The 18,360-nt window shown below is 39.3% G+C and overlaps 1 protein-coding gene and 1 long non-coding RNA gene across 6 annotated transcripts in view; one reads left to right on the forward strand and one right to left on the reverse strand.

The window, feature by feature from the left end:
* The window catches only part of LOC136792388 (uncharacterized), a 516,901-nt gene that overhangs the window by 1,493 nt on the left and 497,048 nt on the right, over positions 1-18,360 (forward strand). The window lies entirely within an intron of this gene.
* Positions 2,307-16,398, reverse strand: MTRF1L (mitochondrial translation release factor 1 like). Of its 3 annotated transcripts, XM_059083094.2 has the most exons (8): positions 16,051-16,398; positions 13,362-13,441; positions 11,098-11,281; positions 10,463-10,626; positions 8,801-8,918; positions 7,479-7,615; positions 6,310-6,483; positions 2,307-3,641 (listed from the first exon to the last, which is right to left on the reverse strand). In XM_059083094.2, exons 1-8 carry the CDS (start codon positions 16,307-16,309, stop codon positions 3,456-3,458), a joined length of 1,302 nt encoding a protein of 433 aa, XP_058939077.2. In that variant the 5' UTR covers positions 16,310-16,398; the 3' UTR covers positions 2,307-3,455. The 3 variants fall into 3 exon arrangements, 2 of the variants coding, with proteins under 2 accessions (XP_058939077.2, XP_058939082.1); XR_010836096.1 differs by lacking the exon at positions 2,307-3,641 and having other exon boundaries at positions 6,100-6,483; positions 7,479-7,713; XM_059083099.2 differs by lacking the exon at positions 2,307-3,641 and having other exon boundaries at positions 6,100-6,483; positions 15,887-16,332.

Genomic DNA, 18,360 nt, shown 5'->3' on the forward strand with positions numbered 1-18,360 from the left:
CAGAGCAAAAGACTATAGGAGGTGAGGTCAGATAGGTAGAAGCCAGATCCTGTAGGACTTGGTTAACTGTTGGAGGAATGTTAGCAAGGGAGTGATTTGTTGAATGAATATTAAAGCTATGGTAGCTTTTTTAACTACTAGGCACTTTGTAATATTAGCCTTTAATTCTCCCAGTAACCTTAGGGTTTTCATTTTCTGATTGTGCTTAAAAGTGTAAGTTCATTCCCACAGAACCACCAGCCTTAGGATAAGTCCATGTACTTTCCTCTTTCCTCTGTGTTATACTGAGGAGTAGTAATATTTGTGGGAGGCCTGATTGCTTATAAGTACGTTTTCATATTACTTTCCCATCTGAGCTCAGAGATCATCTTTATTCACCTTGTTTATTTTTAGATGCAAATATGTGAAATTTGAGGGGAGGGGGGTTCTCATTAAATTATTTGAGCACCTGGGCTATAACTTTTGAATCTTAACCAAAGCTTAAAAGGTGTACTCCAGGGGCTTCCCTGGGCTTCCCTGGTGGAGCAGTGGTTGAGAGTCTGCCTGCCGATGCAGGGGACACGGGGTCGTGCCACGGTCCGGGAAGATCCCACGTGCCGCGGAGCGGCTGGGCCCGTGAGCCATGGCCGCTGAGCTTGCGCGTCCGGAGCACAGGCTCCGCAACGGGAGAGGCCACAGCAGTGAGAGGCCCGCGTACCGCAAGAAAGGTATACTCCAGCAGTTATTTTTAAAATTTATTTTCAGAAAAAGGCTAAGATACTGGAAAAATTAAAATTACTATCGTAATATAAGGTAATATAAAGAGTGAAGCATGTTTTCTTGCATGCTGGAATAGTTTATTAGTCTTTTTCTTTAGGCTTATTAAGTTAATATTGATTTTAACTATTAGAGCTTTAATTATGTTGAAATATTATTCTTAACTGAGAGTTAACTTTTTCAGTAGGCTCATCAGCACCTGTTAGTTTCATTTTTAGTGAGAAATTTAGAAAGGGCTATTCTGAATTTTACTAGATGTCAACAGATATATGTACCTCTTTTTTTGTACACATCAGTATCAGTCAGAATTGTTGAGTTTTTAGGTGCAGAATGAAGTGCAGAGAGAATTGCCCTTATTCTCACCAAATCCTTATTGCCGATCTACAGCATGCAAGACATCTGGGAAATGTCTGGAAATAATTGGGACGTGGTACCTGCTCCTTTGCTTCCTATCTGGGCCGGCCACCTAATAGACGTAGATGCTCAGTAAATAATCTTTGAATAAAAAGCATCATTGAGTACAGGGGGGAGGAGATAAGGTGTACAAAATACAGCTGTGAACACTGGATGGGTCAAATATGTCTAGTTACCGTGGGAATTTTTATAGAACAGCGGAGTTACTGCTGTATGCCAGGGTAAGAGATTACTCTGTAGGACAGGGTTTCTCAACCTCAGCACTACTGACATTTTGGGCCAGATAATTCTTTGCTGTGGAGGCTATGCTGTGCATTGTAGGGTGTGTAGCAGCAGCCTTAACCTCTGACTCCTCCTGCCTCCCACCCCAATTTGTGGTAACTGTCTCCAAACATAGCGACATATCCCCTGGGGAGTGAGGTTGCCTCTAGATGTGAACCTTTGCTGTTGGGGATGTCTTTTAAGGGAATGGGGAGGAGAGTGGCCTTCCCTCGCATAGGGACGAAATGGGGGCAAGCTTAAGTGCAGGAGGATTTATCAAGAAAAATGAATTTGATGTGACATAAAGGGGTGGTGTGTAAAGTGGGCTAATATGAAAGGATGCTGGGTAGGGATATGGATGTGCTGCGTGCATACTTCAGAGTTGGAGTTTTTCAGGCTCCGGACGCGCAGGCTCAGCGGCCATGGCTCACGGGCCCAGCCGCTCCGCGGCACGTGGGATCTTCCCGGACCGGGGCACGAACCCGCGTCCCCTGCATCGGCAGGCGGACTCTCAACCACTGCGCCACCAGGGAAGCCCAGAGTTGGAGTTTTATTTGGGAGGCAGTGGGAACCTATTAAGTTGTTGAGTAGAAGGGTGACAAGATCAGAGCCTTGCATTTTAGGAAGATGAATCTGGCAGTTATGTATGTGTGACCTGAATTAGAGTTAGGATGCAGGGGACTATTACAGCAGTCCGGGAGAAGCAGCTGTGGACCATAGTGGTGGTAACGGAATCAGTGAAGTTTAGGGTATTTCGGGGAGTCGGCGTTAGCAGTAAACTGCATTTGAGGAAGAGGAATCGAAGATGACTACAATTTAAGTTTGAGAGGGAGAATGGTAGTGCCGTGAAAGAAACTGAGATCACACAACGAGAAACGGTTATAGAGGAATATGACATTTCATTTTAGACATAGTGATTATCTATTTATACATCTTTAAAATGTTCACTCTGGCTGAATGAGTTTTGATTAACTGATGTTGTAGTCCGTTTTGAAATGAAGTTCAGTTTTGGTTCTTCCTGAACGATACACCAGATTTCTAGACAAATAATTTTAGATCTAACTGCCTTTTAGACATCTTTTTAGTGCCATGAAGTTAGGTGTTGAAGAGACAAGAATGAAGAAAACAGTTTTGTCCATTAATGAAATGATGTGAAAGGGTTAATAATACATTCCATTTCCTGACCACCCTTTCCCTTTTCCTTATTAAGCACACAAACCTGAGATAGGAGTAACCCAGTGAGTTTATTGCCTTGCCATAAATGTTTTCATACTGTTGTGTAAAGTGCTGTGGAATACTAATGAAGAGCAGTTAATTCTGCATAGGTGCAGAGGTTCCCTTTGGGTTGGACCTTGAAGTCTGTGGAGGTAATTATGTGTTCTAGGAAGAGAGGGCAGGGAAAGCAAGGGCAGGTGGGAGCGACAGTGGGTGCTTTATAATTCAGGTAGCTGTGCAGATGCATAGTTTGTGCAAACAGCTACAAAGTTCTAAGGCCTTAAAATGTTAGATGTAGGGTTCTAGTAACCTTCACGCCAAAATTCTGTTCCCTACTCTTACCTCTTCCTGGGTTCCAAAAGTTACATTTTATCATATAGGAATAACTAATTTAGATTAGTGAGTGAAGTGGAAGCCAATGTCAGTTCACAGACCAGAATCTGGCAATTATTCCACAGGTGTTCATAAGGCACATAGTGATACATATCTTAAAGTTACATTGTTAAAATTACCAAAGTATTATGATAGTTTTTTTCTAACCAACTGTGATGTTCTAATGGGCAGGAAGTTTGAAAACTGATCAAAGGTTCTTTCCCATCTTCATTAGTACAGCTCTCACACTTTCTTTTCCTGTGGTGCAGAGAGGGAGGGAGTGGAGAGGGATGGGGACAGAATGAGTAGACTTTTGGCTCTCCCTTGTTCACAGAGTGAAATACAACATTCGAGACCTTTCATAATCTCAGTGCAACTTTTCTAATTATTACCTGTTAGAGGAGGTAGAGAAATTGAATAACAGTATATTGTAATATTTAATAACCTGTGGCTATGTCCCTTTCATTCAAAAAGGAAACCAAAAGACCCAAGGGGAAAGTGGTAAATCTGGGAGACACAGGCTTGCATTGGGCCTTGTGCAGTGACGATGACTGCTGAATGAACGCGTCTTGCTGTATTCTTGAGTTGCTTAGGTCACTAAAAGGGGCATTCATCAGCTGTTCCTGTGAAGGCAGAACAGAATGGCTTTCATGAGCAGAACATTACAGGGGAGAGGGATACTCTTCAAATTAAAATTCTCTGATGTATTTGATAACTTTTGCCCAGCTTAAATTCTTAACTGTCTTTAATGGTTTTTCTACACCTCCCTTTTAGAGCAATAAGGTGACAAATTATCAATATAAAATCACTCTGAAATTTAGCACATGCCGGGGCTTTAAAGGAAATTTGGCTAATAAATATTGACTTAAAGAGGAAACAACTGCCTGACAATAATGTAGTTTTGAATTTATGTAGTACGTTTATAAAAATTAAGACTACTGTTGACTCAGACACATGAAAAAATGTGCAATTTTGAGTTAACTAAATGTCTCCTAATACTTTTAACATTTCAATCATTTAATCTTAATAGCGAAATCACTTTTGTTTCTCTTGAAATCCTACCTTGTAACTACCATAAATTTGACATTTATTCATTATCCACTAGGTAGAGCTCTTCATAATTGTCATCCTTAGTTTACCTCGTTTTCAAAATATTCTCGAGCCAGCATTTCTAGCTTTTCTCACTTTATTTTATAGGGTAACTGACATGTCCTGTTTCTTTTCCTTTTTTGTAGTTAAACAGCTTGAATTTATGACTGCTTTTTGCAGTGAAGCACACACCATGGGAGAACCATGGTGGGGGGGTCTGTTTATCAAGCACACTACTTTATTTGCTGTTGCTCTCAACACCAAGAAGTCTTTTTTAAAAAAATTATTTATTTTTTAAATTTTTGGCTGTGTTGGGTCTTTATTTCTGTGCGAGGGCTTTCTCCAGCTGCGGCGAGTGGGGGCCACTCTTCATCGCGGTGCGCGGGCCTCTCACTGTCACGGCCTCTCCCGTTGCGGAGCACAGGCTCCAGACGCGCAGGCTCAGTAGTTGTGGCTCATGGTCTTAGTTGCTCTGGGGCATGTGGGATCTTCCCAGACCAGGGCTCGAACCCGTGTCCCCTGCATTGGCAGGCGGATTCTTAACCACTGCGCCACCAGGGAAGCCCCCAAGAAGTCTTTTACCAGCTGTGCAGCCTCAAGCAGACATTCCTGTGCTCTCCTTCCCTCTCACAGGCTCAATTCTCTGAAGTCAGGCTTATCAGAAAACAGCTAATCATAACCAGGATTGCCAGGGACAAAAGAACAACTTCTTTTAAATCTTATGATAGAAAAAAGACTATACTGATTTAGCTTTAAGCTCACTTTCAACAAATTCTTATTTCACAAGGGTGAAGTCATTTTTTTTTTTTTAGCGAATCTAATACATCTTAGCATATCAGAGCATTCAGGCTGGCTTACTTAAGTGTATATTTTAATGACAAAAATGCCAAGTCACAGGAAAGGGAAGGACTATGCAAAACTATCCTAGTCTTAAGCTCTTAACTTCCAGTTTGCAGGAACTACTGTGACTTGAGGAACAAATGACATGACCCATAATAGTCTCACCTTCTCAAATGAAAATTCAGTGCAGTGTCATGAAAAAAAGGGGCAGCGGCTGGCAGGGCTGTTCTAGAATAAGGGAAATTTAAGCAATATAATCACGAATTCCCACCTGTGATTCTTAATTGGATCCTGGTTTGAAGAAGCCAATTAAAACATTTCGGGGAGAACTGGGGAAAACTTGAATTGGGTGTTTGAGGATGTTAGGGAATTACTGTGAATTTTGTTAGGTGTGATGATAGTATATGATTAAGTAGAACAGTGTCATTTTTTAAAAAATCCAAGCTGAAATATTTAAGGGTGAAGTGTAACCTATTTATAACTTCTAACACTAAGCAAATATGAAAACGTCAATTACGGAAACTAAGCAACGAGTACGATTGTGCCAGTTACCGATTTATCGCCTTACTTTGTGATCTTGGAGCTGGACCTATAAACATTTCTCCTTTGCGAGCTGGTACCATGTTAAGCTTTGTCAGTAGGGGAGGTGGACGGACAGTGCAGGAGGAAGTGGCTTCTTATTTCTGTTTCTATGCACACCTGCCAGGGGTGCTCTTGGACACTGCGCGTTAATTTTATGTGTCAAGCTGGCGGGGCCACAGGGTGCCTAGGCTTCTAGTCCACGTTGCTCTCCAGCAGGCCTGACTCTCCACCTGGAGGGAAGGGAAGCCCTTTCCACGGGCATTCTGTCCTTGGGTACTCTCTCTCAGTCCTAGAGTAGTAATCTTTTATCTTCTAATAGCTAATCCCATCGTTGGTTAAGAATTTTTTATATCAAAGTTATCCCTGTTCAAATTACAAGGTATGGTTTCTGTCTCCTGACTAGAACCTTTGACTGATAACAATAATTACTGTCATATTTCTACTGTTTTATGTTTGAAGTTTTCCTTAAGAGTTACACCAAATTTCTGATCATTCGTTAAATATTTTACATAAAACAAAGGACTGTTTTCCTTTCTTGTGAGAGTTCAAAATGTACAACCAGAGTCATGATTATATTGTAATACTTTTTACTAATAAATTGAGAGATGATTCATATAAATTACCTATGTATTAAAAACATGTTACTCCCAACTGTGTTAACTCATGTGTTTCAAGAGAATACTGTATGTACACAGTGTGACTTGCTGTAATAGAATTTTCATAAGCTATACAAGTCTTTAATAACAAATCAACTTAAACTTTGTTGGAAATAATTTCTACCAAAGATTCATAATTAGCATAATCCTTCAGTGACTGTACAAGTTCATCCAGTAGGTACTCTCCGTGCATGAAAGTTTCAAGATCATGAAGTGACTTGTTTATTCTGTGATCTGTGACCCGGTTCTGTGGAAAATTGTATGTTCTTATTTTCTCTGACCTTCCTTTAGTGCCAATCTATATATTAAAAAAAAAAAAAAAAAGATATGAAATACAGTTAAATTCAGGGCAAGTAAACCTACAAATTTAACTTACCTGGAGATTAAGCTCTTGGTTTATAATTTACAACAATGTTAAGAAGCAAGTTTTAAACATTCTGAATCCTCAAATAACATGGGAACTTGATAGAGAAAAAAGAATATAGGCTTTAAAGTCAAACAGATTAGTACTTGAATTCTGAATCCTCTCTCTGCCATTTAATACTTTATGACTTCAGGTAATTTATTTCAACTCTAAACTGTCGTTTTCCCCATTTGCAAAATACAGACAATACCTACTGCAGTGAAGGTGCATGCATACAGCCTGGCACACAGTTGACATTCAAATGCTAGCTAAACATATATAACCTCTGTGAATTAATCTGGTTATCGTCAGTGATGACAGTTATCATAAGGAGTTAATAGAAGGGGTCTGTAATTATAAAGTCAAATGCCAAACAGGAAGTAAGTTCGGTTTCCTTTGCAACTTTCTCCCATAATTTTCAAAGGATTCAAAATGAATGGGAATTCCATATATCTTTTTTTTTTTTTTTTTGCGGTATGCGGGCCTCTCACTGTTGTGGCCTCTCCCGTTGCGGAGCACAGGCTCCGGACGCACAGGCTCAGCGGCCATGGCTCACAGGCTTAGTTGCTCCGCGGCATGTGGGATCTTCCCGGACCAGGGCACGAACCCGTGTCTCCTGCATCGGCAGGCGGATTCTCAACCACTGCGCCACCAGGGAAGCCCCATATATCTTTTTAAAATAACTTTGGTGAATGAGAAAGACACCTTTGAATATAAAAAACAGGGCAGAGGTGTAAGATTGCTATGAAACAAGTATAGCCCTTGGTTGAGCTACTTGAATTGTACCCTAATTTCGACAAATACATTGAAATGATTTTAAAACATACAAAAACTTGTTTATCTAAAAATATTTTTATACTTTAGAAGCATTTTTAAGATTTCCGTTTTACCTGAATCTTTCTAGCATTGTATCGTTTACTTGTTTCTTCTTCTACATGCAGGCTGTATAGTTTTGCACGTAACTTTTTCATAGCCATCTCTCTATTTTTCAGTTGAGATCTCTCTTGTTGGCATTCGGAAACAACACCTGAATAGTGTTATGAGAATTAAAGAGTTTTAATAGAAAAATCTTCTTCATTTATTATCAAGGAATACTCCTTTTCCTTCTCATTCTTTTTCTTCTTCCTTTATAAAGGGAAAAAATAGGACTCTAATATAAAAAAGGAAGACTGTAAACTTAACAAGTACCTTTTACAGTTATCGGAAAACTGAAAATTTGAGTTATAGCTCAAAGTATTTCCACATTGAAGGGAATACATACTAAACAATAAGCATTAGTCATTTAAAATGGATTATTTTCTGGTACCTTCAGCTAGTCACCATAATTTTTTTTAAAGTAATAACTACTTATTATACAAACTGAATTATAAAAGTTAATCTCACGACCATAGTCGCTATTAATATTTTTGAGTATTTCCATCCACTTTTTTTTTCTATTCCTGTTTATATAATATGTATTACATAAGACATCATCTTCAAGTTTAACGTGAGGATTTCCTCATGTTAAAAAAGAAGAAAATGAACCCAGCACTCCCATCAGCCACTCCCAGTCAACAGGAATTATGACTGAGATCATTTACAGTAGGCGGTTCGTATATTCTTTCTGGACAAGGGAGGTCTGTTAACCATATGTTCTTTACCACATGTAAATCAACAGTAAAAACACGTTTAATGATAGTGTATTGTACACCAATAGTATTTTGAAGGCTTAAGGAATATTGAGTTATAGCTCCATTGCCTGACTGTCCAGAGTTAAGGCAGAACCCCTGCATGTCTGCAGATGGACTTAATGGGAAGAAGCCCCTGAAATTACCTGCAAAACTTTGCATAGAAACATGTTTTTCTGGGTAGCAGGGCCAAGCTTTCATTTTCTCAAAGGAATCCATCTCCTCCTCCCTCCAAAAAAGGGTAAGAACTAGTGATTTAGACCATTTTTTGATAAAAGAAGAACCCATGATATTACTTCCTTGTGAGGATTTTAAAAAAATTAATGATATAGTCACTAGCATGGAAATTACCTGGGCTTAGATCCCTCCCTCTTTCTGGCTTTGTAATTATCCTGCAGAGTTTCAGCTAAGGATTCAAGATAAATCAAGTATTAAATAACAACTGTATTCCTCTGATAACTGACGATCTGTGTCAGTGGAAAATTAAGTCATTCAGAATTCGATTTCTTTCTTCATTGTTTTATGTTGAAGAAATACGTACATACCTGTCGGGAGGTGAACTATCCGGACAGCACTGTCTGTGGTATTTACGTGCTGCCCCCCAGCTCCACTGGCTCGCTTAGTATCAATCCTCAAATCTTTAGGATTAATCACCAGATTAATCTATATGTAAGAGAACAGTTGGGATTTAAAAAAATTACATGTATGATCTGTTCAACGGGAAGAACTATCTATTTATAAATATAAACACATGTCATATCCAGAATTCATATAAGGTTTAGAAGGTTTAATTTTAAGAACAGAAAGTAGTTGGAAGGATACCATTTTTTAAACTTTTCGTATTGGAAGAGCGCATTATCAAAACATAATGTAAAATAAAAACAAACCCTCCCTAATCTTCAAAAACTGGACTTCTCTGTAATTACCCTCTTCTTACCAGTACCAGAACTCAGCTACTAATAGAAATGTAAATATAATAGCTAAAATGATTTGAGTGCAAAAAGAGTTTAGCAGAGGGGAAAAAAAATGACACTAGCTTAAGAACTATAGGAAGGTTTTATTTTGTTTAATTTTAAATAAAGGAGGATTTAAACATATTTAGAGGCAGAGGAGAGACAAACAGAAATGTCAAAGGCCTAGAAGTCAAGGGTATAGACTCAATTCATAAATACACTGGGGTCTGACATCAGGATAGTGCTCTGTCCTGAGAGTCACCATCCAAAGCACTGTATTTAAAAAGCTCTTTCAGGAACCACTACAGCCCAGTCTGTGAGATGACCACAACCCCAGGAGCAGGAATCCTGTCACTCACAGGCCCTCCATGTCTCCCTATGCGGCTCCTTCTTACCGTTGCTGGAAGAATGAAATGAGATGACACATGGATCTCAGTCTTCAGTCTCCACATTTTTCTGAAAACTCCTTATATCTCAAAGATGCTTAAGCCAAAGTGACTATATCTAGGTGTGGCTCCTGCCACCTATCCCACTTCACTCTCTCCCTTAACTGTTCTGTTGCTCATCTAGGCTTCACACAAAGCTTAGACCTGAAGAAAGGAACTCCATTAACCCTATTAGAGAGAAACCCTCAAACTTCCTTCTCAAATCATTCATACTCCATTCTGAAAAACAAGTTATATATTTCCTACCACTTTTCAGCAGAAGGGATATAAGCAAAATAGAACTTCCCAACTAAGCTACCTTAAAAATATTATACAGTCTGAGAATTTATCTGTGAAAATAAAGTATACTCATTATGAACACCGTAGCAATATATTTCCATTTTAATATGATTGGGTTATAAAGTAGCAATTCTGTTAAGTAATAGTTATCCTTTGTCAAAACAGGATTCTCGCTATTAATGTTCTGGGAACAAGTCACACAAAGCAAAAGTCTTTATAAAGGTAATCACTCCTGAACTCTATTTAATATCGTTTCTCCTGTACATGGTCTCAAAATATCTACTTGAAGCTTAGTGGTGGAGAAAAAATAATAAATAGGCAATGTAAGATTAGATCACTTACAATATCCTTAATTCTTACCATCTTCTGTTAAAATCATACTTTTTGGACTGTGAGAATGTATTTGTAAAAACAACTCAAAATACGTGACGCAAAAGCGACACTCAATTCAGTAAAGTGAGTGTTACTCTGGGGGCAAGGCACTGTGCTGGCCCCAGGATTCCAAGGAGAGGGGCCTGTGGTGCCTCACCTCAGTGGGTTGGGGTAAGATCGCCACAGTCATGGTGCTGGTGTGGATGCGGCCCTGCTTCTCTGTCTTGGGCACTCTCTGAACTCGGTGCACACCTCCTTCAAATTTCATGTGCTTATAGGCTTCTGAACCCCCAATGCTGGCAGATGCATGCCTAAGGCCACCTTGGAAACATTGGGAAAGGGAATTATTTTATTTTACCTGCCATTTATAAACAAGTGACCGTCACGTCTACCATCCTGAAATATATTTAAAAGAGCTACAAAATAATATAAGCATATTGATATAAAACATACTTGAAAACCTTTAACAAGTCTATGATATTCACTTAACATCTTTATTTCATATAATTATCAAACAAAGCATTTACGGTGTTAACTGTTCAGTAACACCTCTAAAGGACCACTTTGAAAAGACTATTAGTCATTCAGTGGTTAGTACTGAATGACTAACGTTTTACAGGCCATTTCAACTTGATATATTTGCATTCAAAATTATTAAACGATAAGCATAAAACTACTTAAGCATCCTTACAAATAAATTATAAAGCCTAGTCATGATCTTTCCAACCCTTTCCTAAAATATACGTAGATAGATAAATTAAATCTATACTTTTTGCGAAACAGTGTACTGACCTATTTCACTTGGAAAATACTCCAGGGTTTCAAAATGCCATCTTTTAAATGCAGCATACTGCTGATACATATCAAATATCTCTGAAGTAAACAGCATTGCCTCCTGACCCCCAACTCCTGCAGTTACCTCCAGGATCAAATCATTTTCATCCGTTTCTTCTGAGGGAACCAAAAGTAAGATAATCTGCAAATACAAAAATATCACCCCTCCTATAATTAAGACTTAAAACTTAAAAAAAAACCTCAATGATTCGATGTAGGATTTTAAATATTTAATTTACTTAAAGTTTCCCTAAGCAAATAATTTAATATTGCTGATTACTGTTCAATTATCTTGCCAATTAGAACCATATAATGCATAATTTCCAAAAATATTAATGTTAGAACTACATTATAAATGCTATATATGGTTCAGCTAAAACTTACAGGTGTTTTTACTTCTTTTTGGTGTTCATGTATACATATCTGTTCTCTACTCAGTTAATAATTAAGTGCTTGCTGTGAGTAGTACACTATATTGTGTACAGCATACAAAAGAAGATTCTAGCTCTATCCCTGGAAATTTATAGCCTAGTATGGCAGGAAAAAAAAACTCAAATTGCATTTGTATTTTTTCTAAGCTTCTTTAACATGGAAGGGAAACTTGCAATTTTGGAACTGGAGAGGCCTTCAGAGAAGATCTGGTCCAACTGCCTCATTTTACAAGTAAAAGAAGATGAGATTAATAGAAGTGAGATGACTCGTTAAAGAGCCACGCGTTAGTTACTGCCCAGACAGGCACAAGAGCTCAGATCCCTGTGCCTGAATCAGTCTTCCTTTCATTACAATTCTGTTTCACACTTCAGTATGTACTAATTAAGGAGATACAGAAAAAAGACTTCTTAGATGAGGTGAATTAAGAAAAGAAAGCTGCCAACATTTATTGGTTCTTTTTTTTTTTTTTTTTTTTTTTTTGGTGGTACGGGGGCCTCTCACTATTGTGGCCTCTCCCGTTGCAGAGCGCAGGCTCCGGACGCGCAGGCTCAGCGGCCACGGCTCACGGGCCCAGCCGCTCCGCAGTATGTGGGATCTTCCCGGACCGGGGCACGAACCCGTGTCCCCTGCATCGGCAGGCGGACTCTCAACCACTGCGCCACCAGGGAAGCCCTTATTGGTTCTTTAATATTGACAGGCACTCTGCTAAGCACTCAACGTACTTTAATTCTTAAAACATCCTGGGCAGGTTCTGTTAAGAGCTCCACCTTAAGAAGTGAAAACCAAGTTTAACTCTAGTTGCCCGGTATCATACACCTAGAAAGTGGAAGAGCTAGAGGTTGAACCCAAGTCTCCCTGAGTTCTGAAATATCGCTTTGTGTTGGTCAGGAGCTATACTTGCTTTCCTACTTTTCCATCTCTCTAGCCTGTGCCAATACAACGTGACCCCTCAAATCTTGAACTAACACGATAGAAGATACATCTGTTAGTTACTATCCAAGGAACAGAAACCACTAATACATATGTCCTTCTATGTCACAAAAAATTTAGAAAATGGGTAGAAGGCAAGCTACATGAAACTCTTCACTCTATAGTGGAACTTTTCTTCTAGACTGGTGGTGGGGACATTAATTTTTGGTAAGTTCTACACTTGGATAAAGAGAATCTCTAAATTAAACACCTCCTTTCCAGGATCCTTCCTCACCTTTTCATGTTCTTTCACTTGTATTTCCAGAGATAACTGCTGTAAACCTTTAAGCTATGCGTTACAGAATTAATGAAGAGTGGATCTAATTTCATGATCCTTCGTCTAACTCCATATGTTCTGCAGTTCTCCTAGATATAAAGCCAGAGCAATGCAGTTCCATTTTAAAAATCCGAAGGGCCTATTCTAGGCTGGCCCTGTAATAGTGTCCGAGTCACAAAGAGAAAGAAATATTCCTGCTTCCTCCTACCATCGCTCCATAACCTCTTCTTCTCATCGTCCATCCCCATCCTCACCTCTCTTAAAAAAACAAAAGGAAAATATACTACCAACATTTCACTGCCTTTATGGCAAATCCTATTAATGTGACAGTCATCTTTCTTTCAGAGTTCTATCAGTACAATCCTTTTAGTATGATAAAAAACACGGCCATGGGGAGTATGCTTTTTCCTTCTTTAAATACCAGTTTATAATTATAAATACTAGCAAGCTGCTTAGTTCTTGACTTGCTTTTATAAACTTCTAATAAAGTACATTAGAAGTAATAGCATGCATGGATGCTTTCTTCCTTGCACAAATACCATACCTGATGCTTCAATTGAGCTATTTCTTTCTGACATGAAGTTATTTCACTCTCTGCAAGTTTCCTTAAGTCTTCATTTTCATCTAAGAAAAAAAGGCAGCAGGTTAAATTTTCCTTAATTAGTATTAAATTGCTAACAGAATTCAAGGTAATAGTTTTATTGTTATTGTAGCTTAAGGGAAAAATAATAATTATCCTGTCCTTTTAATAACTGTTATTAATTTAAAGCATTTTATGCATTAGTTTTCAAAAGCATGTAGTTTAAAAAAATATATTTTTAAAAAACGTTTTTCCTGATGACAAAAGTATATGTTCAAAATAAAAAGAATCTCTATAGAAAAATATAAAGAAGCTACAAAGCTTTTCTATAATTCTGCCTCCCCAAAATATTCATATTAACGAATATGCTTTTAGTTCTCCAACTCAGACTCTACAATAACAAGTGAATACACTGAGCTAGTTAGAAAGACTGGAAGGGGAAGAGAAGGTACCACCAGTTAGACCAAAACTGAGTTAAAAAGTAGGAAGTTATTTATTGTCTTACTAGTAAATGCTTCATTAATATAAAAGTGTCCACCTAAATAAACATTTAGACCCAGCCTAATATTGACAGAATATTTACATGAAGCAGTCTTCTCTCTCAGGCTTTACCTAATTCTTATTTCATCTTTCAGTTTTCATTTTTACCATACAAAATACACCTCCTCATTCCTCTATCCTATGGACAACATGCAGCCTACAGAAAGGAGATGGGGGAAATTTTCTTAGCTATTACAATTTTCTGTCTCTGTTGAAAGAACAAACTCTATCACCTGGAATGTTTATTCATTTATTAACTGCCAGTTATGCTGGGAGTTGGGGATAATATGTTAAGACCGGCCCTCAAGGCAGGATTTTAGATCACTTTACTTTCTCTATATTATTCTAGGGGAGAAAAACTCACAAAAAGTAACCTAAAACCTTATGTGATTAAATACTAAAATAACAGCATGCTGAAGGATTTTTTGTTTCTTTTGGGGATGGGCAGAAAATGGAAATAATTAAGGAGAGAGAATGACAACGGCAAAGCTGAGACAGGCGAATATAGGGAGTGTTGGGGGAATGGCAGGGAATTATTTTGGCAAGAATTTGGTGAAATGTAAAATGTGCTTAATTAGAAAAAGGAAAAATGAATTCTAGCCCTAGTTCAACCACCAGGGTTCTCTTAGGGTAACACACCCAACTTCTGAGTCTCAGTAATCTCAAGAATAAAATGAAAGATCTGAGCTGGATGATCTCTAAGGGGCCTTTCAGCTCTGAAATGCAGTGTTCTGGTAAGGCTAAGGAGATTGGAACTAGAGTGTAGAAGTAATCTAATTTAAATGCTACATTTTATTTAATCCAGTATACCCAAAACACTACCAATTTCAACATGTAATCAATATAAAAATATTATATATATTTTTAATATTAAGGCTTTGTGGCTGCTGCTTGGACTTTAAGCTTGGCTTAAGGAATGAAACCGATTTAATTTTTTCCCAAAGGATACTATGTCTCAACTATACAATTGCATTAGTCTCCTATTTTCCATGGCATCTTCAGTCCTATTCCAGGCTGCTTCTAAACTGCCACCAATCAAGATTCCTAAGCATAAAAGCTATTCCTATCATTCACTCCCAATCTGAAAGTTTCTGCTGGCTGGCTTCTGCCAACAGGATGAAATCAAACTTTGTAGGTTAGTACTTGAGCCCCCTTACAAAATGGTTCCAACCTCCCCTTCCTTGGTTAACACAGAGTTCAGTGATTAAGAGCATGAGATTTGGGGTCAGTCCTATCCAAGATCCATTCCTTACAAGCGGTGTCACCCGAGCTGAGTTATTTTATCTTTATGTCTCAGGTTCCTCTTCTGTTGAATGAGGCTAATAGAACCTACTTCATAATTTATGACGTGAATTGTATGAGTTATTAGATAAAGGAAGCTAAGCAAAGCCTGAAGTATGGCAAAGGATCAATAAAGGTTAAATTATTATTAAATCATCTAAAGGTGGGCCTTTATCCCATACGTCTTTCCCAACAAGTTCTCTTTGCTCTCCTAGGTCTTTATTGATATATATTTTTACTTATCATCTGTATTATAATTAATTTTCTTGCCCCCAATAGATTGTGACCCTCTCTAGAGCCTTTCCAAGGTGTGGGCCACAGACCAGCAACTAGGCATCCCCAGAAGCTTGTGCAAATATAGGTCCCATCCAGATTCGAATGGACATGAGTCACTTGGGAAATCTGTTAAAACCGCATGTTTCTGGGTCTCAGATTCCGAGTCTGGGTTTACTTAGCACGAACCTCTCCTGTCACTTTCGCGGGTCGTCCCTGTACCACACTTAGAAACACTACTCTCGAGCCCGTTAACAGGACCGGTGCCTTATTTGTCTTTGGCGAGCTAATCTCCTGCTATTAAATACGCAACCAATAAAGGTCAACTTAAGTTCTGTAAAAGGGCGCAGAGCACTGTCAAGGGAGCCCAAGGACAGGATGGGACCAGAACTCACATAATGATGCCTTGACCTCCGATGCAATCAAAAAGGGCTGCAACCGAGTAAAGACTTCAGACTCGGAGAGAGTGTGAACATCTGAGCAGCGGCTTAGTGGCAAGGGCAAATGAAGAGTCAAGAATCTGCTCTATAAATTCCTCTCCCCTAGGCCCGGCCCTCACCGTGTAGCAGGTGCCCGATCTCCTGCAGCTCATGCTCCTTCTCGTTCAGAAGCTTGGCCACCGCCACCAGCTCAGGCCGCCTGACCTGCAACTGGACTTCAGACCCTCCCTGGCGCTCGAGGAAGGTCCGTAGGGGTCCGCCGCGGGCGAACAGCTCCTCCAGTGGAAGGCTACCGCAGCTTACGTGTCGGCGGAGCGAGCCAGCAGCCTGACGGGCCCCAAAGCCCCGAAAAACACTCCAAAGAAACCTTGACCGCATAGCTACAGCCGTACGTCCGAAGCGGACAAGAGCCGGAAGTTCCGGACGGAGCAAATCTCGCGACACCGCGCAGCTTGGTAATAGGGGCGAGACCTAGCCAAGCCCCGCCTGGCGCACACGCCGGTTTAAAAGGGCCTCCCGGAAGCCTGGTTGGGAACTTCCGGCCAAGTATTATTAAATGCAGTATTATTCGCGGAGGCCGGAAGTTGAGGGGCAGAGCTGAAAGCGGTAGGGGAGGGTCCCAGAGACCTCGGGCACCTCCTCTAAAGGCTAGGTCAGACACGCCTCCTTGAATGAGCGGGGGCGGAGTGTTAGACCGGAAGGAGAAAGCAATAGGTTGTCATTACGTTTTGTGACATCGAAGATTTGTCTCCCAGGTCCTCAGTGAGGATTTAAAGTACAGCAATGGAGGGCAGTCTACTGTCCGCTACAGGGGCTGAGGTCACAGCACGGATGTCCTCTCTCGTGCCAGCCTGGACTGTCGTCTCCAAGAGCGAATTGTAGGATGGTTATCAATGTGTACGTGTGTTTACCCTTCCAATTTTCCTGCTCATGTTTCTCTTTTCGACGGTGGTTAAGGTTTGTATTAACAAAGACGTGATAAGGAGACTCGAAGGCAACCACGGAGTGATTTAGCGGTCTGCTTTCCTGCCCTTTATCTGCCACTTAATTTACCTGCTTTTAAACGGCTTCCTTCCACACCGAGTCTCATGCCCATTCTCACTTATTCCTTGTTACTCAGCTACTTTTTAAGGTGGTTGAGCCGTTCAGTGTTGCAACTAATCACAGCCCAGCAAAGCCTTCAGAGCCCCGCCTCCGGTAGCTCCGCCCCCCCGCCAAAACCACCAACCTCCGCCCCCAAACTTGAGAGTGGATTAGTGCCAGGAATGTTCAAGTTTACTGGTATAATGCTTTTGCATTTTTCAAAAGACCTTTTCATAGCCACCAGAGGAATGTATATGAGGGAATAATACAATCTAGACAGGCCTGAGGATGCAAGGGCTGAACGTTCAATCTGGGAACTCCCACTACCTAACTGGTTTGAGCAGGATTTACTAAGTGGTGGTGTAACTGTACAGAGACCTAATATACTCAAAATCTTCTTACTTATTCTTTTAAAAAAATGGTAAAATATGGGAGCCCTTGACAAGGTTAAGTCATCCTTAAGTCATCTAATCAGAATTGTTGAGCTTAAGTATAAATTCTTATAAAATGAGCTTGCATCGTTTCTTTTCTCTCTACATACAAATGCAAAGTGAAGTAGAATGAGCTGACTCTCCAAATAATATAGAAGAAAAATAGGTTTTGCTACTTAGAAGCTTCAACTAACTCAAATCTTCTTTCACTTTGAATGTGTATTAAAGCCACACTACTTTATAAAATTGTTTTGCTTTAAAATAGTGATCCAAACCCAATTTAAAAAATTCTAATCCGAGTATAGAACAGGACTGATTAGGTTGTCTGCATCTTTTAGGAATAGTTATTTTCCAAGTATAAACTCAACTTTGAATATTAGTTTAAGCATAGAAATTGTGGGAGCTACTTCAACTCAACGTAAATCTCTCAGCTGAATTCTCAAAACGAGTTATTTCAAGAGTATACTTTATTATTTATAAAAGTGCAAAAATGTAATAAGTGATAACCTTATAGAACAATGTAAAGAATCCTGCCAGCAATTATTTTCCCTCAGATGTGTAAGCAATTTAAGCAACATAATTAAGTGCACCTTTACTCCTACAGTGTTACACCAATGAGGAAACAGTAACTTTTCTAAGGATACATCGGTGAATTCTTTATTCAAAACATTTTTTAAAAGTCAGTGTAATGCATGTGCATTTTACAATAATATCCATAGGTTTCCACAATATAGTCAAATGAAAACAGCTTTAGTTTTACTTTGAAAACTCAAAGAAATATACACTGTTCGAGATTTCTGAATTTTTTTCCATTATGGTCATGCTCAAATTCTATTACATGTTGAAAATTTTAGCATTTTCAGGAAGTCTGTTATTGTACATAGGTAAAATAATAAGATAGATTCAAGGAAGGGG

This window comes from Kogia breviceps, chromosome 13 (genome assembly GCF_026419965.1).
Source record: "Kogia breviceps isolate mKogBre1 chromosome 13, mKogBre1 haplotype 1, whole genome shotgun sequence".
Taxonomy (NCBI): domain Eukaryota; kingdom Metazoa; phylum Chordata; class Mammalia; order Artiodactyla; family Physeteridae; genus Kogia; species Kogia breviceps.